This window comes from Passer domesticus, chromosome 13, assembly GCF_036417665.1.
Source record: "Passer domesticus isolate bPasDom1 chromosome 13, bPasDom1.hap1, whole genome shotgun sequence".
Taxonomy (NCBI): Eukaryota; Metazoa; Chordata; class Aves; order Passeriformes; family Passeridae; genus Passer; species Passer domesticus.
In genome coordinates, this window is record NC_087486.1 from 6632178 (window position 1) to 6653498 (window position 21321).

Sequence of the window (21321 nt, forward strand, 5' to 3'; positions counted from 1 at the left end):
TTCTCCTGGAGCCATCCAGGTCTTGTACACAAAAAAAAGCCAACCCAAGTCACTTGACCACAGTTTCACCCCCAAAATTGGAGATAATTTATTAAACTTTATCACTGACTGAAAAAAGTCACTAATGTCTCTTATAATAAGTTAATGTTCTTAACAGAAAAACCCCAAGCCATGATTACTGCATTTGCTCAGACTTAATACATTTACTTTAACAGTACGGTACTCAATAGTTCCCCTTCACAGAAGGGAGTTTTCAACCACACCGCAAGCCTCAGAATCTTCCCCACTGCTCACTCAGACAAAATAAACTCCCAAGATGGCAACTTAGCAGTCTGGCATCCTGCTTGTCTCCTCTGCGGGTCACAGCAAACACCAAACACCTTCACCACCAGCCATGGCCGAAGGGAGCTGAGCAGTGACAGCACAGCTTTGCACCCACAGCCCCAGGTGCTCCTCAGGCGTGCTGCAGAGGCTGAGGTCTCATCCTGACTCCTCTCAAGGGGCTGACAAAGCAACCTGGGCAGCAGGAGACTCCTCTAACCCCCAGAGTGCTGTGAGAGCGTGGGCAGGGCAGGTGTGGCACCTGACAAAGTGATGGGTGCAGCTCTCCCAGCACGTCCATGAGGGTGGAATAGAGAACCCTGCTCGCTCTGATGACACTGCATTCATCATTCCTCCTTTTTCCCCCAGACAGTGTTTGAGTGTCCCTCCCCTCTCCACAGCCACCCCTTGCACAGCACATAAACCATCCTGCAACCCCTCAGCTGGCCTGGGGCTCAGCTCTGACATTACCATACAGAACACTCTCCTCTCACTGTACCTTTTGGCTTCTAAGTTATTAGTGCTCACAGCAAGGGACAAACAATTCCAGAAACTCCCTGCAGCCAAAGCCCCCACGATCCTGGACCAGGAGTGCAGCCTCCAGAGAGGCTCCCCAGATACAGCTCAGCTCCTCCTCCTCCTCAAGACTCCTTGCAGCCAATGCCTATGAGAGCTCTCCAAGTTTACCAAGCAGGAGTCAGTATCCTAAATTCACCTATTCAGAATGTTTTGGGGGAAATCGTTGCAGCCATCTACCGTTTATGCCTGGTCCCACACCCCCAGCCCTGCCACCAATAAGCACAAAGAAGTCAGCAAGCAAGATTCAGAATTAAAAAACCTGTGTGTGCTTGACCACGCACACTCCCTGCTACCAGCAACTCCTCTCCCCTCTGCAGCTGCAGGGAGGGCAACATCCCACAGCCCTGAACAGCAGATCCACCACATGCCTTGGAGGCAGTTGCAGCCTTGTGCAAGGGGGTGACAGACCCATGCTCACAGCAGCTATCACGATGCTATGGAAGCACAGAGCTCTTTGGTCAGTAACAGCAGTCAAAGCCACCAGCATCACATCTCCAACCTGTGGAGGCTGATAAAATAAAATAAAAAATAAACTCTCAAGCCAGACAGCTGCAAAAGCTGGCTCAGCCCACCCATCCAGAGAGAGAAACCAGAGACGGCCAGAGAGAGAAACCAACTCAGCAACCTCTATCCTCCTCCTGCTTCCCCTCTTCATCCTCGTCCGTTTCCGTTTTGATCTGGGCCACACCGAGCCGGTAGAGCGCGTCACGGATCACCACCTCCCCGGGCTGGCAGCTCTGCACGATCTCCTGGATCTGCCTGTTGACGATTTCCCTGCTGGTGAGGAAGTCCACGAGGCGGTTGTAGAGGTAATAGTGCGTGGGGTTCTCGAAGGTGATGGGGCGCTGGCGCGCGTGGCTGGTTTTGCTGTCGCTGATGGCGGCGGCGATGGCGCCGTAGGGCTCCAGCTCGCGGCACAGCGCGATGCAGCGGTGCCGCGCCGTGGGGTCCCAGGGGCTGCCCTGCTCCGAGCCCGCGTGCACGATGCGGCGCGCCGAGGACTTGGTGATGGGGTGCTGAAGGGAGTGCTCGGCCACCGTCACGTCTACGCTGTAGTGCTGGTCCAGCAGTTCAGGGCAGGACACGTACTGGGGGAGAGACACACACACCAGGTGGAACAACAACTTCCCCACAGCTGAGAAGACAAAATACTGGCTGGCCAAACTCCAACCACCATTATGGCCCAGGACAGATGGAGGGCTAAATGATCCAGGCTTCCCCTACGTGCCACAAAGATGGTATGTACACTCCCTCCTCACTTGTATGCCCTCAGATAACCCCAAGGCACCAGGAACAATATTTCTCTCCCACTTCTCAAGGAACAGCAGCAGTCTGAAAGAAGTGAGTTGCTGTGTCAAAATAAGTGATGTGCTCCAAAGTTCATGAGCTGAACTGTTACAATGCACTCCCAGCACAGCTCTTCCTATTAAGGACAATTAATGAAACACAATGCCCAGGCAACACGTAATACATTCTGCTATGCTTAGGAGTGATGCACTAGCAAAGCTTAAATCAGGAGATATTTATCAGGTCAAATTCACCCTTGGCAGTGTTCAAGACCAGGTTGGATGGGGCTGTGAGCAACCTGGCCGAGTGGAAGGTGACTCTGCCTGTGGCAGGAGGGTGAATTGGATGAGCTCTTCCAACCCAAACCATTCTATGATTTTATTAAATTATCTTGAGCCACAATGCAGGTTACATATTGGTGGGGGGGTGTTAATTTTCATCTCCCTTGCAGCTTTCCCATGCTGGACTGCCACACTTTGCAGAGAGCAAACACATAACTCACTGTTGGAGGTTCCATGGGGTCAGAGAAGCAGCCCTGGTTCTTCCCCCACATCTGGGAAGTCAGGCCAGGCCAGCAAAGGTCTGCACAGAGTGCCACTGAAGAGGCTGAATCAACAACATACACTGGAGGCCAGTGACGTGAGGATACCAACAAGTCCACATGATCCCGAGCATTTTCTCCTCTTACTATGTACTTAGAGCCACACACAACCTAGAAAAATAAAAATGGATTAACACCAGCAGTACAATAAAACTGAAAACTTACAGAAAAAAAATCTAGTCTTAAAAACATTCAGCTTCCTTCCAGGTATTCCAGACTATGCAGTAACCAGACAGATACTTTCTCTATAGATACTCTGCTTCCTCCTCAAACACATTCCCCTTGTCTTGGGGAATTTTCCAAGCCCTGAGGAACATGTTTCATTCCCAAAGCTCAGAGAAGCCCATTCCACTGCTTCTATTCAATAAGGAAGTTCCATGCTGTTAAGTCAAATAATGAATAGCCAAGGAAGAAAAAAAAACTTGTGGCTCCATTCTTTCCTACCTGATGTGGACACACTTTGTAGATTTTCCCTCCTGTGTGATGAGCAGAAGATGGTGTAATGCTTGTCCCATTCTGTACAAACTCATAGAGAGCCAGGAGGGAATAGCAGAGCTCATCCTAGAAAAGACAGGCCCCAGAGAAAGTGACTAAAATTAGCAGACCCCTGCAGAGAGGGAAAAGACAGCATACAAGGTCTCCCAAATCCCAATTTGCACTTCATCCAATAACTTCCTAATCCCACACTCAGCACTGTGAGGATGACAGGCAATTACACAATGCTGAGCCAGTGACAAGGTAATTACAGGCTTCCTTTCTTCTAGCCCACAAAGGTTCAATTTATTTCACCATGTGAAAATTATCCTATAACCTGCTGGCACCCATCCCTGCCCTTAGTGCAGCCAGATGAGAAATTAATTGTCTAGGATGGCAAGAGTGGATGAGGGAAAGACAGTGAAGAACAGCTCCACTCCTGCAGGCTTGTATGTGTGCAAACAAGCCATTACCTTTGTATGGGATGCCTCCCAGGGGATGCCACACTGTGTCAGAAAGCTCTGCAGCTCTTCCTCACTGTAAGAGTTTATCAGCTCAGGCCTGAAGACTTCTTCCTGAAGGAGCCTCACCAAGGCACTCCCATTACCTGCCAAGGCAGGAAACGGGTCTCAGCACTCATTCTCAGGAAGGGAACTAACCAAAATAATTTCCTAAGAAGACTACAGAAGCAAAGATTGCACAACCCACAGCCAGCAAGAGAGCTGTGAACAGTCCTACTTGCAAAGCACATCACAGACCACTTGTCTTGAGCCCTTCACTGCTGAGGTCACCAGCCTGAGCCCAGCATGGCTGCAGACTCCAAAAGCACTTATCTATCCTGACATTTGTAACCTTTAAATGACTGATGTGAGGAACCTTTAAATGACTGATGTGAGGACAACCAAGTGAAGAAGAGCAGAGACAAATGTTACTGCAGCCTTTGGGCTGAACAGCTCCAGGCTCAGCCTTCACATCTCCCTGGTTCTTTCTCTGGAGCTCCACTTCCACAAAAGCCCACACAGCTCTTCTGCAGCCCAACTCTGAAGCAGCTGCAGCCCTGTCTGCAAAACCAACTCACACACTTGCTAAGCTTGCAAAGCCAGTTTTCCTTCCTATGCACAACACCCAAATTCTTAAGGGAACCAGGTGCTAACTGATCTTAGCTCTCGGATCTGAGATTATTCCTCTCACTGCTTCTTGTTCCATGCAGTCAATATGTATGATGTACTGAATGTTGACAACTCTGATCAGGACTAGCACACCACTTTCCTAGTTTTTCCTCAAGTTCTGCAAAAAACTTACTCACCCCTTTATTGAGATTGTACCACTGAGATACCAAGCACTACCAGTAACTTCCACACTCCAAGTGTCAGTCTAACATGAAACAAACACTGACTGGCATTCAAGATGTGCATGCATCCCTCTGCAATCAGACTCTATCTCACCTGGGGTGCAATGCTGTCATGTCCCCCATGTCTCACATGCATCAGAGCCATCAGTGCATCCAAACTTCACAGGAAAAGCCAAGCCTCAAGCAGCAAAGAGCCTGAGAAAGCTGCAATCACCTCAATGTTCCTGTCTTTTCTCAGCACACATAACTTCTAAAGTGTCATGCAATCAGCTATTCTTAATGCTAAACATCACCAAGACTGAAGTCACCAACACATCAAGCACTCCCTTAACAAGCACAACCTGGGCCATTACCTGGCACTGGCTGTGCATGTAGGTTCTTGTCCTTCTCTGTATTGATCACCACTGCTCCTCTCATCAGTGGAGGGAAGAAAGGAGCAACAATAGAGGCATCAAACTTTGTGATGGGGATGCTAGAAGGAAAAGCCACCTGCTCAATCACCTCTGTCTCCATCGTGGACCAAAAGTCTTCCACATTCACTTCACTTGATGGCAAGTATTCTGGCCAAGTAAACTACAAAAAGAAAGAAAGAGTGGTCAAATACAAAAACCACAGTCCATTTGACTGTGTCAGTCTCATTCACGGCATGAGGACTATCCAGGAGAGTGCTTAGCTCAAATATAGCAAAATTATTTCAGTCTCCTAAAGCTTCCCACAACCACTTTGCATCATGTAAGACTCAAAATTTACATATTTGACATAAAAGCCAGACATGCTACATTCTCCTACTAGGGCTTTTTCCCCATTAGAGAAGACAGCACCTCAGGAAAACCTGAGGAAAAAAAGGAATGTGTTCATGTCAAAGGAAGAAGACCAAATTCAACAACTTCCATCCAAGGTTCCTGCTGCCCAAGGCTGCTGGACAAAAGCTGTGGTCCACGGACAAAGGATCTTGTTTTCCCTGAACTACACATCAACACCTCTAAGAGGAAGCACAGGCATTGCTGCTCCAGCCACATCCTCTTGTCAGGCATCAGCAGAAAACCACTCACAAAGGTCTCATGTATTTATTGTGCATCATGAAGACCAGAGTCAGCAAAAAATCATTATGATCTGCTTTGAACACAAACAGGATGTGAGCTGTGGGAAAAACCTACCTCTATATTTTTCAGTGCTAGGACATTTTCCGTATTCCTCTGGGCTATTTCCACCTTGGGGGTTATGCCACAGATTCCACAGATCATATCATTGTAATCCCGGACTGTCAGGCATTCAAAAGCCCAGTAGCCATTGCACAGCAGTTCCTGGAGCTGAGCCTGCTCATCAGGGCTCAGGCTTTTATCTGAAAAGAGAACATGCCACTGTTACAGTTTTCACATCCTGAAGCCACTGGAGAGGTAGTAGGGCTCTCCTACACAGGATAAAACCAAACCTGCCCTCCAGAGAATTGTTACAAAGAACTGGTCACAGAGGTACTGTTTGGTTTAGGAAGTGATTGAATAGAAACATACCACACTAAAATAGGTGAGGTTTGCCTTTTTATAACCTAACAATCATCAGGTCACAGCTTGGTATGTTATGGTAAAAAGCAAGAAGGAAAACCCACCAGTTTGCTCCTGAACAGAGTCAAGGATATTGCCAACAGCCACTCTGGGATCCTCTCCAAGTTTAATATGGTTTCGGATTGCAAACAGAAGATCCAAGCTCACTAACAATTTGTTACCCACATTGAAAAGGCCTGCAGTTAAAACAAGACAGTTATTGTCTGTAGGGCTCCAGATCTTCCTCACAAAGAAATGTATTCCTTACTGATACATAACACACTCACGAGTACAGTTTAGAGGATAATGGAAACACAAAGAGTGCTTCTGCACCTCTGAAATGCAGAGTTCCCTGCTGAAAGATCAGCTCCTTTCACAGACTTGTCTGTTGATTAAAAAAGCTACAAGGAACAGCTGTCAATCCATCTCACTAGCCAATGCCATGAAACAGCACTCTCCAGAGATGTCTCTGACTGTGGTCTCAGGGGCTGCCTTGCAGAACTCAACATTCACAGAGACCTACACCAGTGAATCAAGGCAAGGCCCCCCTCACCAGAACATTCATGTGTTTTCACTCACAAATGTAGATTTATTTGTAGACTAAGCAGAAGTAATTAAAAAATAATTCAAGTTTAGTACAGCAGGGAAGGGACCAAGCTTTTCTGTGCCTGGACACTGCCCTGATACAATTCCAAGCTTCAGACAACAGTCATGCTGTACTCACATTTCTCCTACCTGTGTAAATGTCAGTGAAGCTATGGAGGGCCAGACACTGCAGGTTCAAGCACACTTTGACCTGAGCTGTAACCACCTGTAATCTATTGGCTGTCAGCAGCCAGCACTCCTGAGGACCAGCAAGGGAACTGCAACACACAACAAAAAAAACCAAAAAACCACTCTGAGTGAAGCCAATGGGTTACTGCAAACCCTGCAGTAACTTCAGACATTCTAGCTGACATGAGTTTATTATTACATAAATCTAAGCCAGCTCACCACGCCGTATCACACCAGAAAAAGTTACATTTTAAAACAGATTTCCCAGGCAGAGTCAGGTCACTGCTCACACTCTTTTAAACAGCACTAGAGCATCCCTTCAGCTCCATACACTGGGCACCTACTGCTGCAGAGGTGGAGAAAACCTATGGTCCCAGCTGCCCTGGGAGAAGTGTCTGTACCATTGCTGTGGTGATCAGTAACACATTCCACCCACCAGCCTGTCCTGCACACAGAGATTCAGACAGGTCTGCTCCTCTAAATGCAACTGGCAAGGGGGAAGTTCAGACAGAAGAGTGCCAGTGGCTCAAATACTGCTGTCCACCTGAGAAAACACTAATCAAAGCCAAAATCACCTCCTTCCCACTGGCAGGGTTTCAATTAGAGCCTGTGCAGGCACATGGGAGAGTCCCACATGCAGAGCATTGCAAAAAAGCCAGGCACAGACAAGGATTTACAATGCACAGGATGGTAAATCCCATGGTGAGAGACAGGGTGTGAGATTGCTCTGTTCTGAAAAAAATACAGAGCATGAAAAGTAACTCTTCTGGAAAGACCTCAATTAGCGCTAGCCTCACCAAAACAAATCTCCATCCTTCATATCAAAATTTTTTTTGGGAGAAAGACACAACATTAAACTCCCTGCCATTTTGCTGTAGGAAAAGTCTTAGATAATATTTTCAGAAACAGGAGGATGTCTGGCAGACTCAGGGAAGAGATATCCTACAGGCTTTCAAACAAATTTAGTTAAGGCAATCTAGCTTATTTACTAAAAGTTCTGAAAGTCCTTCAGGTTTCAATTTGGATACTTGTTCCAAAAAAGCATTCACTCAAGCACACACTGAGAAATGAAAGGAATGAAAATATCATAAGCAAAAAGACCCACACAGGAAATATTCAGACCAGGGAGAGAGAGAAAAAGGAAATCACACAATGTACATCTGTAAACACACAAGTTTTCCTCTCTCAGCCTCAAAGCATCAGAATGGAAAACAAAGAGGGGATGACTAATGAAAATACTCTGTTTCAATAAGAAAAAAGTTACATCTAGACTTTGCAGTCCCTCTTTGATCCTGCTAAACCCTTTCCATACACATCTAGCTTACTCAGTGTCACTTTCACCAGCTTCACTACCAGAGGCCAAAGCAAATATTATTTCAGGCAGACTCAGAACAAAGAAAATCAGCATGAGTTTGAAAGAGTCAAAATCCAAAGCAGAATCTTACTTGTGTCCCCCTTTGAACAAGGGGCTGTTACAGAGGAGGCACTGCACACACGGGCTCTCGTAGTAGTTGGACCAGGAGGTCTGCTCGATGGTCACTGTCTCCTCACTCACGTTGGACAGGATGAGCCTGGAGCTGTTGAGCTCGTGGATGAGGGTGAAGATGTCAGCCAGCTCCGACTCGTTCTCGGGGATCTGCATCACCTTGCGCAGCAGCTGCAGCGTGGACTGGCGCTGGATCTCCCTCTGGGATGGTGTCAGGGGCTCGCTGGGGTTCAGCACCTCCGGCTGACCGGGACTGACCTCCTGCAAAGCAACACATCCAACCAGGCAAGCACGGGGATGAAATATTAAGCCCAAAGAAGTCATAAAAGGCAGCAGAAATACAGCAGCCTTTGCGCTCAGTAAACCTGACTTCAACTCTACTGCTGAATCATTGACTCCACTTCAAGCTCAAATTACTTTAACAAAAATAGTTTATTACAGCCCAGCCCTTCAGGAACTCCTGCACTGCCAAACCATCACAGATTGGCCATTAAACTGTTAAGAGCAGGGACTGGGGATCCAGAAGGTGAGGATAACCATCAACAGGTATATGAACACTTCAATAACCCTCATCACTTGAACCCCCAATTACCACTATCTTTCTCCATGGGTTATCAGGCACAGGCTCAGGGCAGCCTGCACAGCTCTCCAGAAGCTGGAGGAACCAAGTGCTAACAGAGAACTGGGGGCTGTGATACACAGAACACACTAATCAATAGCAATTGATCAGCTACAGTCTACCCTTCTCCAACACATACCATCACAACAAATGCACAAACACAGGAGAACCAAACTCCAGGTTGTGCCAGGAGAACAAAGAGAACCCAAACAGGCTGATCTGTTTAATCCCTGAAACTCTTCTGTCAACATTTCAACCTGGTTTTCTGCCTAGTCCAGCAATGAGATAAATGATCAGTCAACAGCCCCGAGACAACGATGAACTGTGTTAAAGGAATGTTAAATAGATCAACAACCAGAAAAAAAGAAAAAAACTAAATGAGGAAGAGACAAGCCACATGCCTCTCAGAATGGAAGCTGAGCTAAGCACACTGCTGTTCCTTACACAGCTGTTCATGTGAGTTTCACACAGGCCATCTCTGTTTGTTTGCATTTTTAAAGAAAAAACAAAACCACTAAACAAAGTTATGTTCTTCAAAATAAAAAAAAAGGCAAGTGGATGAGTCATTACTATACAGACTAAAATTCTATCTATTTGCTGGGTAGGCATTTCAGCTAAGAGCAGGAAAGCTCCTTTTTTCATTTATTGTTTTAAAAACGTGACAATTCAGTATGAGAAAAGCTAACCTCTGAGACTGTAAAGGCAAATAAAATAGCCCCAGAATTAATTACACCCACATAGAACAGCAGACAACTGAAAATGTATTTATACATCAGAAAAAAACCCTACATCCAGAAATAAATTCAGGTTGGAAGTAAAATTGCTCTACAAACACTTAAAAACAGGAAGCTCTAATACAAGATGTACTAACTTAACTGCCACTAGCCCCAAACTGCTCACAAAGCAGAGCATACTTGGGAGTTTCTTGATGAAGTCTGAAGTTCAACAAAGCTGACACAGCAATGTGGTGACTTCAGGTCGATTTTCCCAGCATGGACTGACACAACAGAAGCATTTTTAAGTCGAGGAGACACCCAGTGGTAGCACTGAGTGTGCTCAGACAGTCTCAGCCTGAAGCACCACTGCTACAGGAATTCAACAAACATCATCACAGATATTTTAAACAGGAATAATTAGGTCAGAAAAGTTTATCATGATAAAAAAAAAAGCCAAACCATGTTTCCATAGGGACTTGCAAACTAAACTTCTCTGCCCAGCTCACAACAGACATGATAAAACAAGCCAGCTTGAACCTTACCAGGGATTTTGCAGTTTTCTCAGTCCTGTCTTTGGCAAGGTTGTAGCCACAGCTTGGACAGATGCGTGGCTTGTGCCTGTTTGTGTACACATAACTGCAGGAGGGGTTCTTGCATTTCCCTCTGCCACGTGACGTTGCTAATCCCAAATCCTGAATGACACAAAAGAGATGTTTGCTGACCTTGACTTTCAATAGTTGGACTCCATGATCTTAAAGGTCTTTTCCAGCCTCAATGACCCTACGATTCTAAGCCAACAAGATTCTAAAAAATATTATTATATGTTTTATCTCCACTTTGTAACATCTTGTTTAAACATCAATAGCAAGCCCTGTCACTTTGCACAGAATCCTTTACGTGGCACTTAAACACTCTGGGCCAGTTCTCCACACCAGAAGCACATTAAATTAATTCAGAAACCCCTGATCTGCCCTGCTCACTCAAGGAGGGGATGGGGATTATGCATGGGGACACGAGTTAAAATCCATCTCTTAACAAGGCCCTGCACAGCCATCCTGGACTAGGTCTAGAGATGACACAAAGCACAGATTATTTCACATTAAAAATGAAATGTATTTGTGCAAGTCAGTAAAACAGAAGTCCCATATCCTTCCCATCCCAGAGAGGACACTCCCAGTGGCAGAAGTCACACTATTTGAAAAATTCTCACCAAAGTTACAGTGCAACTGTACTTGTAGGAAGGGAACGTGTCTGGTTTGACTTCCACAACTTTAACCTGAGATGCCCTGCTTGTCACAGAACTGTGGAGCTAGAGGTGGAAAGCAGAAAAAACAACACCCATTAGACACCTACTACAAAATACATACATGCATCAATAATCAATATCTATTAGCATTCCAAAAGATGAATTAATGGTCATTTAATATCCATAATACCTTAAGACACTATACTGCATGCAAAGGAATTACAACTCACAGATTCATTTCAGCACCTTGGCATACTGAGTCATATTTTACAGGTGAAAAGCTCAGTATTCAATATTGCATGTCAGATTATCAAAGCACCAGCAGATCCTTAAAACATCTTCTGGAAGTAACTGGGAGGTTCCCAAAGTAACCAACACCAGGATTGTCCAACAGCATCTCAGCTCAGTTCCCACACTCAAGCCACCAAGCAGTCATTCTGCTATCCAGCCATATCATAAAAACAGCCACTCATAGATCTCATCATCATAAGGCTGCTACATTTTTTGTTCTATTTCTCATTCAGGTCATATAACTCACCTGAGAGAAAAAAGAAAAAAACAAACCAAACCACAAACAAATCCTCCCCCCAGAAATCCCAGGAAAACAGTTTGCATTTGAAGAACAACCTTTTGTTCCTCAGCAGTTGGTGGCTGCAGAACTGACTGGCCCAACTGTTTCAGTGTACTGGGCTTCAAGCCTGATGTTCTCACAGGGGAATGCTTGTCTAGAAGGAGGAAAGAGATGCATCAGGTTAAGTGTGAGAAAACAGATTCTGTTTCTTTCTGACATCTTTGTTAAATGCCACTCTAGTCATGTGAGATCTTTCCTTTGAGCTTGAAATAACCCAAGCAGGTGTTTCATGGCCTGTTTACTCCACTCAGGCAGAGACAAACTGTTTTTTTCCTAGCATTAGTAGCCACTTCCCTTGAAACCTATCCTATTATTGGCAGACACCACTTCAGCAAGGTGGGGAAAGACAACAGCTCCCAAAGCACACAGAGAATGCTGCTTTTACCAGTACTTGCAAAGGCCTGCCTGCTGCTCAGCTGCTCTGTGCTGGCTTCTCTCCCCACGGTGACAGGAGCAGGCAGAATGGCTCGCATGGGTCTGGCTGCAGCCAGCAAGGAGGGCTTGGGTCTTGGTTTACTCTTTGCTTCTTGTCCCTTGTGTGTAGCAGCTGTTGCATCAGTTCTGAAAAATAAGAGCTACAAGTGGAAAAAATATTCCATCTATTTCCCCTCAGCTTCAGTTTTCCTCTTTTCTCTGAATTGTGCTTTGTTTGCACACTAATCACAGCTATTGCAATAGAAAGAGTGCTAATGCTGCATCTGCCCTGTGACTACAATCTGTCACTTAAAAAAAAATATATATATTAGTTCTGATGGACAAAGACTCAAAGGAACAATCCTGAACTGGCACAAAACAGACAGCAAACACAGTTAAGTCTTACACAGTTAAGTCAACAGCCTTCAGCTTCTTGGCCTAGTCCCATGAGCACACAATAGACATATGCTCCCATAACACAAGGAAAACTGACTCACCCCACCAGTGGCTTTTTCACAGAGGCATTTGGACTCAACACCTCAGAAGATGTCGACATCCCCAGCCCTACACTTCCTTTCTCTGCCTGCTCCGAGGAGGTGTCTGCTTGCCGCTGGCTCTCCCGGCCCAGCACCGCTCCAACAGCACTCTTCCTGTCTTCAGCAAGCACGTTATTGGGGAGGAAGTGGCCCTCAGAGATGATCACTTCCTCCCACTCCATCTCAGGCATCTGCCCTCCGACAGGCACAGCGCTCAGCAGCTGGCTGACAGCTTCAGAGCTCTCCAAGGTGCACTTGGCAGAACTGTCGCTAGCGGCCGCGGGCTCTGCCAGGGCTGACTGCTGACCTCTTTTAGCTGCTGGAGTTTTAAGAGAGGTGCCTGAACTTGGCTCAGATTTGCTTTTTGGTTGCTTTTCCTGGAAACAAGAAGAGAGTCACATTTCAGAGCTTTTGGCTTTCACAGATAAGCAAGTCTCCTGCACATATGCCATGTTTCCTGTGGCCTATTTAATGTTGGATCAAAACAGCAAAATTCTAAGTGTTTAAGCAGTGAATTGTAAGGGAGTAGACAGACAGCATCTCCTACAACAGCAAAGGCCCTGCTAACATTGTATCTGGCCTCTTGGCCCTTCATGTATTATTTTTAGACATTGTTTACTTTGAAGAATCAATCTATCTTTCTTGAACTCCCTTAAATATCACCATTAGCATCAACACCACAAAGTCACCCACCACCCTCTGTAGCAAGGGCCCACCTCCTACGCTCCTCTTTCATGGTTTCAGCTCTCTGATGCTGTCTGCTCTTCCACATTATTGAGCAATCAAAGGGAGTTAAGAGAGAGAATTTGCATCTTTTGGATATATGCTTTCAGAAAAGCAAGCATGTGAGCCAACCAGAAAACAGGATTACTTAGGAGGATTTTCTGACTTTAACAAAAAGGTTAGTTCTAAGACTAAGGCTACAGAAATCATTGTACTGGAGTCAACAAAGGTATAATGAACACTGGACTGGAATATGGGAAAATATAGCAGAAATGAAATCCAGCAGACCAGAATAATTCTGAAAGACAAAAAGGAAAACTCTCTCTAAAACCTTTCAGCTCTAACTAGAGTAGGCTTGAACAGCAGCAGACATGCCATGCTCAGGCAGAATCCAGAATTACTTTTTGCATTCAGCCATCTCTCTACCTCAGCACATTCACCAAACAAAAGTGAAGATGTCACCATCACTATTTGTACCCTACCACACAGGAAGCTCAGCCTTCAGCTCAGACACCACAGAGTTTGCAGGCTGCCCAAGAGAGTTCTCATCCATGAATGTTTAATGGATCCAGACACAAAACAAAGCAGGTTCAGAACAAATCCACAAAAAGCCACTGAATGTCAATGCCAATTTTCACGCTGAGAACATCCTTTAAATTGTGCCCGAGGAGTCTTGCTTCAGACAGAAATGCACATCTGCTCAGAGCTGACTAATTAGCAGAATAGTGCCAAGGTTTAAGGATCAAGTGTGTTTTTCTGTACACAGTTAGTAGAGATGCCAATAATTTAAGCAGAGTAGGCATCATGTGGAGAAACACTTTTCCATTCAGACAAGCTTTACAACTCTACCAACACCTGGAAACTTCCTTCCAGTCAGAGGTTGGAACATCATGATCAGACACGTGGCCATGAGACAACAATACCCAACAGCACTTCAGCTTCCACTAGATCAACTTTATTAACAAGCTCCTAAAGGATTGTTAACTGACAGTTGTTCCTCCTCTCTGTTAAAAAAGCAATATTCAAAGACAACAGAAAACTAAATTTGTGGAAAAACTTCAAATGCTGATATTAATCACCACAAAACAACTTCCCAAGCTTAGCTGGGGCTGTAGCAGGAGGGACAGGCAATGCCTTCCAGTCAGAGGAACTGTGCAGGCAGAGGGCCAGAAGAATGTGTATCCTCTCAATGAGAGAGTTAGCAAATGCAGCTCCATCTATTCTAACAGATATGAGCAGCATCTTTACCCAAGGTGGGGTGATTTCAGGTCTCACCTCTGCAACAGTGACTTGCTCCAGCACATGCACTGGAACACAAGTGCAGGGATCATTTCTGGTGTATCTGACCTCCTATGCTAGATCTACAGGTCTGCAAGTATCACAGGCATTCACAAAACCAGCAATTTTTGTCTCAAAGTCAGGAAAGGAAAGACATATTTACCTTTGGGATCCATTTCCCTCCCAGGAAGTTCCCACACGTTGGGCATTTTGGTGGCTTATGCCTGGTGACATAAGTGAAGGAACAGCCAGGATTGGTGCAATTTCCATGTCCCCTGCGAGTATAGGTGGTTGTCTGAAACAAGAATTGTCAAGAATTTGTCTACAGACCTGAAAACCACAAAGCTGTGCTGATCATTTCTTTTTCCTCATAAGCACCTTAAAATGTTATTTGGCAAATCACCAGCCTTGCACTATTATTCATTTTACTGAACAAACACCACACAGCTGGGTCAGGGTGAGTCAGCACCATAACTACTGCGAGTCTAAATGCTCAGTCTACTCAACAGCCTCTGGTATTACCAGAATTTAGATCAACCTGCAGAACAGAGATGACAATGCACATAACCTCCTGAGAAACTAATCTTGCATTTACAGTGATGTGGAAGTTTTTTCTGAACATGAAAAAGTCATAGTAAGATGGCATTAAAATGCTTCTAATAGCAACCCACAATAAGACAAGATGTTACTAACACTCACAACAACACAGCAAAAAGACCTGAAGACAAGCTCTCATGATGCAAAGGCAGTTTTGTCAGTAATTTGTTTCTGTATGGGATGGTCAAGTATTCCCTGATCCTTCACTGTAACTTGCTATGAACTACTGAAACATGAGCAGCATCACCAGGCACTATTTATACAAACTAAAGTAGAACGTGTCATCTGTGCCAGGACAACTGCATCAACACACTTGAGTTTTTGTCAGCACAGCACTTCCCAATACCCTGCTCTCAACAGCTCCCAAGGGAGCTGTTGTACTGTAACTCCCTAACTAGGTACAGATTTTTTTCTAGAAATGCAAGGGCTGCTGTCAAAGAAATGAGTCAGTTTTAACCAGATCCTTCTCAGGAACAAAACCTGAGGTATTTCCGTTCTCCCCGAGACAACTGGAAGAGCATCACACTATGCACCACTATAAATATCTGCAGTGTTCCACCAGCTGGAAGCATAGAGAACCTGGAAAACAGGATTTGATGCTAGCTTATATAACAGAAGGAGCTGCAGTACTGACTGTACAGTGAACTCCCAAAATGGCTACAAAAACTCCAGGTGGCTGGAGTGGTTAGATTAGTGAAATAATACTATTCTTCCTCATGCAACAGGCCACACAGCCTTTTATATGCTTCTCAAAATCTCAGGTCATCGCTCCCCTCCTGCCAAAGCAAGAGCTTTGGAGTTCATGTTTTCCTGCAGAGCAGGAAAAAGCAGATCCCTGCCCTTAAAGGGATGAACACTGCTTTTTATGAAGAGAAATATGCATCCAAGTAGTGGATGTAGATGGCTGCACAAACACTGCTTTTGGCCAGATGTGTTGTGATAAGCTTTATCTACTCCACCTGCTTCCAAGAACTCCCTGAGGAAGAAGGCAGAAGAAATGGGCCCTGTAAGACACTGCAGGAAGTCAGAGACCCTCTTAGCCTATGCAAGACATAACACAAGGGACAAGAAATACATCAAGTGATACGGCGACTCCAAATTGGATTATCTTTAAAAACTGAACCATGAGCAAATCCCTCCCTCCGACATCTTTACGACAAATCTGTGACAATACATCCAAACCTTAACACACCACACAAGATTCTGAATTTCTTACCAATTTAATTGATGCTGGGTTCTCCACAACAGAGTGAGCTGGCAAAGGTAACATGATAAACTGTGTTGCAGGTGTGGAGGAGCTACTCTCTTCAGTATCCTAAAATGAAACCAAAGAGAAAATATATGCAGAAAACAAGACATGGTGATGCATATCCCTCCCTCTCATGAACATTAATGTGTCTTAAGGACTGATGAGATCAGAATACAGGACAGAGCAGCAATCATTGCAAAAGCAATAACCTTACCAGATGTATTCTGGAAATTATTAAACTCCTCAAACAAAACAGAGAATCCAACTCTTCACAGACTATGGTTTTCTATGGTGGATCCCTAAAACTTCAGCTTAAAAGGACTCCCTTCTACCTCTGTGCAACTAGGAAAACAGCTATCAGAAGCACAGCAGGATCATTTTTTCTCACCAAAATCTTACAGTGCAACTGCAGAACCCAATTACTGGCACTGCAATACCTCAAATACTGTTATAACAAACAGTTAAAAGAACTCAGTCATGTTAAGACACAACTGGTATCAGCACAGGGCTGAGTCAATCTGCAAGCAGAGACAACTCAGTCAAGGAGTTACTTTTGTATCATCGATTACAAAAGTTTCTATTTCTCTCAGCACCCAGCATCAGCAAGCTGGGCAATTAGAGGATCTCCTGCACCCACTGAGCATCTCAAGTAAAATGTGGGAAACAGCACTCAGAAGTTTCAGGTGAGATCTGGCAGGAGCCTGAGTGTCACTGGAAAGACTTACCCTGCCAGTGACCACGGTCACCACAGACACGCCATCGGGCACCTGGGGACGGGCCACAGCCATGTCTGTGGGGCTGCTCACCAGGGTCTCCTCAATGACCACCCGGGCTGCCTGGTACGGCTGTCCCTCTATTTCCAAAGAGGCCTCGTCCAAGAGGATCTCTCCAGCCACTTTCTCTGTCACAGGCCCAACGTAGCGGGAGAGAAGCTCAGAGGCAGCAGCCTCCCGTGCAGCCTCGGGCAGCCCCTCGATGGCGATGCAGCGCTCCGCGGCGCCGGCCTGGCCCGCGTCCACGGAGAGGATGCTCTGCACGGGGTCACGGGACACGCTGCTGACATTCCTGGGAGCTGCCAGGCCTTCGGACGCTGCCGGGCTCTGCGTCACACACAGCTCCACAGACGGCCTGCTCCTGTCCTCCTGAAGAGTGGTTTTGGGGATAATGATGTAATCGGAGCGAGGAAGAATCTTGCGGAAGCCTGGGATGTCAGGGACTACTGCAGTTCGAGTGGATGCCTTGGAGTTCTGTGGGCAAAGCCAGAGGATGGAATAAATGAAGATGAGAAGAGATTCAGTTCTTAATCCTGCTATTTTAGTTCCTAAGGTTCAAACAGATTCCTGAAGTAGTTTGCTGGGAATTTCTCCACACGACAGAGCCTGCAGAATCCCTCTCATTCCTGGTTTTATCACTCACTTCACCAACACTCACTCTGATGAAAGGACACAAAAAACCTGCTAAGAGCAGCTACCAGACATACCCATCCTGGATTACAATCCATCCTCCCTGGACTGAACAGAAGGCAAAGGCAAAAGGCAGTGGCCTCACAGTGCTTCTCCAAAGGCTGCCCTGAGCAAGGATTCAAACTGGAATCTGCAGCTAAATGCCTCCCACACAGTGCTGTGTAAGCAGGGAACTGCCTCTCTCCCCTGCAGCCAAAGAACTCCCAGAAACTCACCGGGTCCAGCCCCTCTTTCTCTAGCTTGGCCTTTTCCAAGTAGTAGCTCTTCTCAGCCACACTGAGCAACCTCCAGCTCTCACTGATCTTTTTGTTGATTTCAGATTGAGGGAGGTGTGGAAGCTCTTGTTGTACTTTCAAGTAAATATCATAATAGTAGAGAAGGTAAGCAGATCTGAAACACAACCAGAAATTGAAGTATTAAGGTCATTCTACATAAATTCTTTGGGGAAAAGTAAATCCACAAGGTTTAGGTTTGTCTCAAGGTCATGTGACAAGCAAGTTATATTTAATTTTATTTGCAAATGCATTTTTTAACCAAATGAAAACTCTCTGAGGAGAACCTCAGAAGAAAAAAAGAGAACCTCTGAGGAACAGCCTAAGGCAAATTATGTGGGGTAAACAAACTCTAAACTGAGCAACAGTGGCACCTGTAAAGAATGTCTGAGCAGGCCCAAAGCATCAAGCTGATATTTCACATAAATGCTTTACACCATGAAGTGTTCCAAGTGCACTGCAAAGTCCCCTCGTGTCAGAAACAAGGAAAACTGCCCCCACACCCTTCCAAGGAACTAAATGGAGGCAGAAAGAACCTACCGAGGCTTCTTGGCTTTTTCTCCATGATCAGCAGTACTTTTATGTTTCTTCTTCTTCTTGGGTGGCACCGGAGACGTGTAAGTGTAAGTGCTCTCTATCTCCTCCATCACCACAGTCACCTCAGCGCCATCGTAGGGAGCCTCCATGGCTACAACACACACTCTGTTACCCTCCTGCCAGGTTATACAAGACATATATACTATACTATACAGTATACATACTATATATATATATATATAAAAAATACTATACAGGTTGTTTCTCCCAACAAACAGCACTTTTATTCGCTTTCACAAACCGACAGCACTGCTGGCATGCACGTTTGACTCTAATTAAATGAAGATAACTGTGTGTCCTCTATTTATCTACTTTCAGAGGGCAACTTCTATTTCTATAGCCTCAATACCACCAGCTCAGCACAGACACACTGCACCTGAATTTCCCAATGGCACGGGGAGCTTGGTGACCCTCAGGTGAGTTTGGTGACCCAGAGCGAGCCGCACACGCAGCCAGGAGCTGCCTGTGGAGTCACGAGGAGTCCCACCAAGGCCGGGCCGGAGGCTGAGGGAGCAGCCCCAGAACCCCTCAGCACCGCCAGCTCCGGGGCTCCTGCTCGGCAGCGATGACGGAGGGCGCGGGGAGGACACGGGAGATAAAGGCAGCAGCTCCCCCGGGGCAGTGCAGCCCCGGCCCGGCCCCGCTCCGCCCGGGGTGCCGGGAGCCCCGGGCCGTGACCCGAGCCGCGGCTCCTCCGCGCCTCCCCCCGGCCCCGCTGAACGTTTCCGCTCCCGGGTGTCCGCACTCACCGCGCAGCTCCGCGGGCGGGCAGGCGGCGAGCTGGGGTCACGTTCCCGCCGGGGCGCGGCGGCGTGGAGGAGGCAGCGCCGGGGCCAGCGGCCGGCCGGGCAGCGGGGAGCGTGCGGGCGGGCTGTGCGGGGCGGGCCGCCCCGGCATGCTGGGCCGGCTGCGGGCCGGGCCCGGGCCGAGCGGGGCTGCACCGGGGCCGCCGCGCCGGAAGTGACCGCGGAGACGGCGTCCGGGGCACGGCGGGGCGGGACGGCGGCCGGGAGGGTTCACTCCTCCTGCGCGTGCGCGGCGAGGCGGCGGCGCGCACGTGCGCGGTTCCCGCCGTTTGTCGTGAGGGCGGCGCAGCGCCGCGCTAATTAATGATTAATTAGCGCCTAATTAGCAAAGGGCTCGGGCCGCGGCAGTGCCAGTGCGTCCTGCAGGAACGGCACCGAGCTCTTCGGTTCATCAGTGCGTGCAGTTGTCAAAAGTGGGATAGAAACTGTTGTGAAATAGTTGGTGATTGTTAAGCATTGTTGGTTTGGTTGTTCTGTTGTAAAAGGGGTTCCAAGGCCAGTTGTAAGAAATGCGGTACTCACCGTACCGTGTTACACCTGTGTAAAGTGCATCCCCCTGCCCCTCAGCGAAACCAGCCAGCCTGGACAGAACTGCAATGGAGCGCATTAAACCTTCATGGAAATGAAGGATGCAAACAGAAACCAACGCAAACAGACAAAAAACAGGATAAAAAGGGGCATCTGGGCCAGTGAACCTGTGCTGGTCCACCTGGAACATCGGGGACAGCGTTGCTCAAGAAAACTCAGCACCGTGCTGCAGCATCCTCGACGGGAATGCTCGGCCTGAGAGCCCCCCTGCTTTAGGCCTTTTTAAATTATAATAAATGCTGAAATCGCTTTAGTACCGGGAGCGTGTTCCCGTTTGTGCGCTGTCTTCACGCATTTCTCCCTCCTGCGCTCCTCGGAGCGGCGCTCCAGGCCTGGCCCTTCCCTGGTGGAGCGCAGCACCAGGGCAAAGCGGTGCATCCCAGCAATCCCAGTAATCCCAGTAATCCCAGCAATCCCAGTAATCCCAGTAATCCCAGCAATCCCATCCCAGCAGTCCCAGCAATGGCATCCCAGCAATCCCAGAATCATTTTGCTTGGAACAGACCTCTGAGATCATCGAGTCCAGCACCGCCATGTCAAACAGACCATGTGTGCCACGTCCAGTCTTTCCTTAAACCCCTCAGAGGATGGTGATTCCACCTCCTTCAGCAGCCCATTCCAGTGTCTAATCACCGTTTTTGTGAAAAAAATTTGTTCACCGTGGATTACTAGGGGAATGTGAGAATGTCAGAACATAACACTCCTACTGGTAAAGAAGCCCCACACTAATTAATACAGGCTAGTACAAGCTCTCAGAGCTATTAATAAAATAGTTTTCCAGGGAGGTCAAAAGCAGAAGAACCAGTAAGGATACAGCTGAAACCTGACTAAGGCAGAAACAATATACTTAAAAATAAGAAGCTAGAAAAGGGTTAGAATAATTAATAGCTAAATTTGTGAAGAAATTCCTCTTGTTCAGCTTAAACCTCCCCCGGTACAGTTTAAGACTAAGTCCTCTCATCGTGTTGCTGGTTATGTCACTGTAATACATATAGACATAATTTTAAAAATCAATTAGAAAAGTTAATCAAAATAATTAATTAGGAACGTTACATAATTTCCAAGGGTTACCTGGGAACAGAGCCCGACCCCCACCTGGCTATCACCCTCCTGTCAAGGACTTGCAGAGATAAGGTCACCCCCAAGTCTCCTTTTCTCTGGAAACTTTCCAT

At 46.6% G+C, this 21321-nt stretch overlaps 1 protein-coding gene across 3 annotated transcripts; it reads right to left on the reverse strand.

The window, feature by feature from the left end:
- Positions 1-52: 52 nt before the first annotated feature.
- HMGXB3 (HMG-box containing 3) lies at positions 53-19731 on the reverse strand. 3 transcript variants are annotated; one of them, XM_064388073.1, is made up of 20 exons: positions 19505-19731; positions 18699-18846; positions 18102-18276; positions 17149-17670; positions 16391-16489; positions 14741-14872; positions 12538-12953; positions 12012-12187; positions 11623-11720; positions 10960-11058; positions 10292-10441; positions 8374-8675; positions 6890-7017; positions 6220-6351; positions 5771-5955; positions 4967-5186; positions 3736-3869; positions 3233-3349; positions 2690-2899; positions 53-1988 (listed from the first exon to the last, which is right to left on the reverse strand). In XM_064388073.1, exons 2-20 carry the CDS (start codon positions 18842-18844, stop codon positions 1518-1520), a joined length of 3912 nt encoding a protein of 1303 aa, XP_064244143.1. In that variant the 5' UTR covers positions 18845-18846; positions 19505-19731; the 3' UTR covers positions 53-1517. The 3 variants fall into 3 exon arrangements, with proteins under 3 accessions (XP_064244143.1, XP_064244144.1, XP_064244142.1); XM_064388074.1 differs by having other exon boundaries at positions 12018-12187; positions 18699-18871; XM_064388072.1 differs by having other exon boundaries at positions 18699-18871.
- Between the last annotated feature and the right edge of the window lie 1590 nt (positions 19732-21321).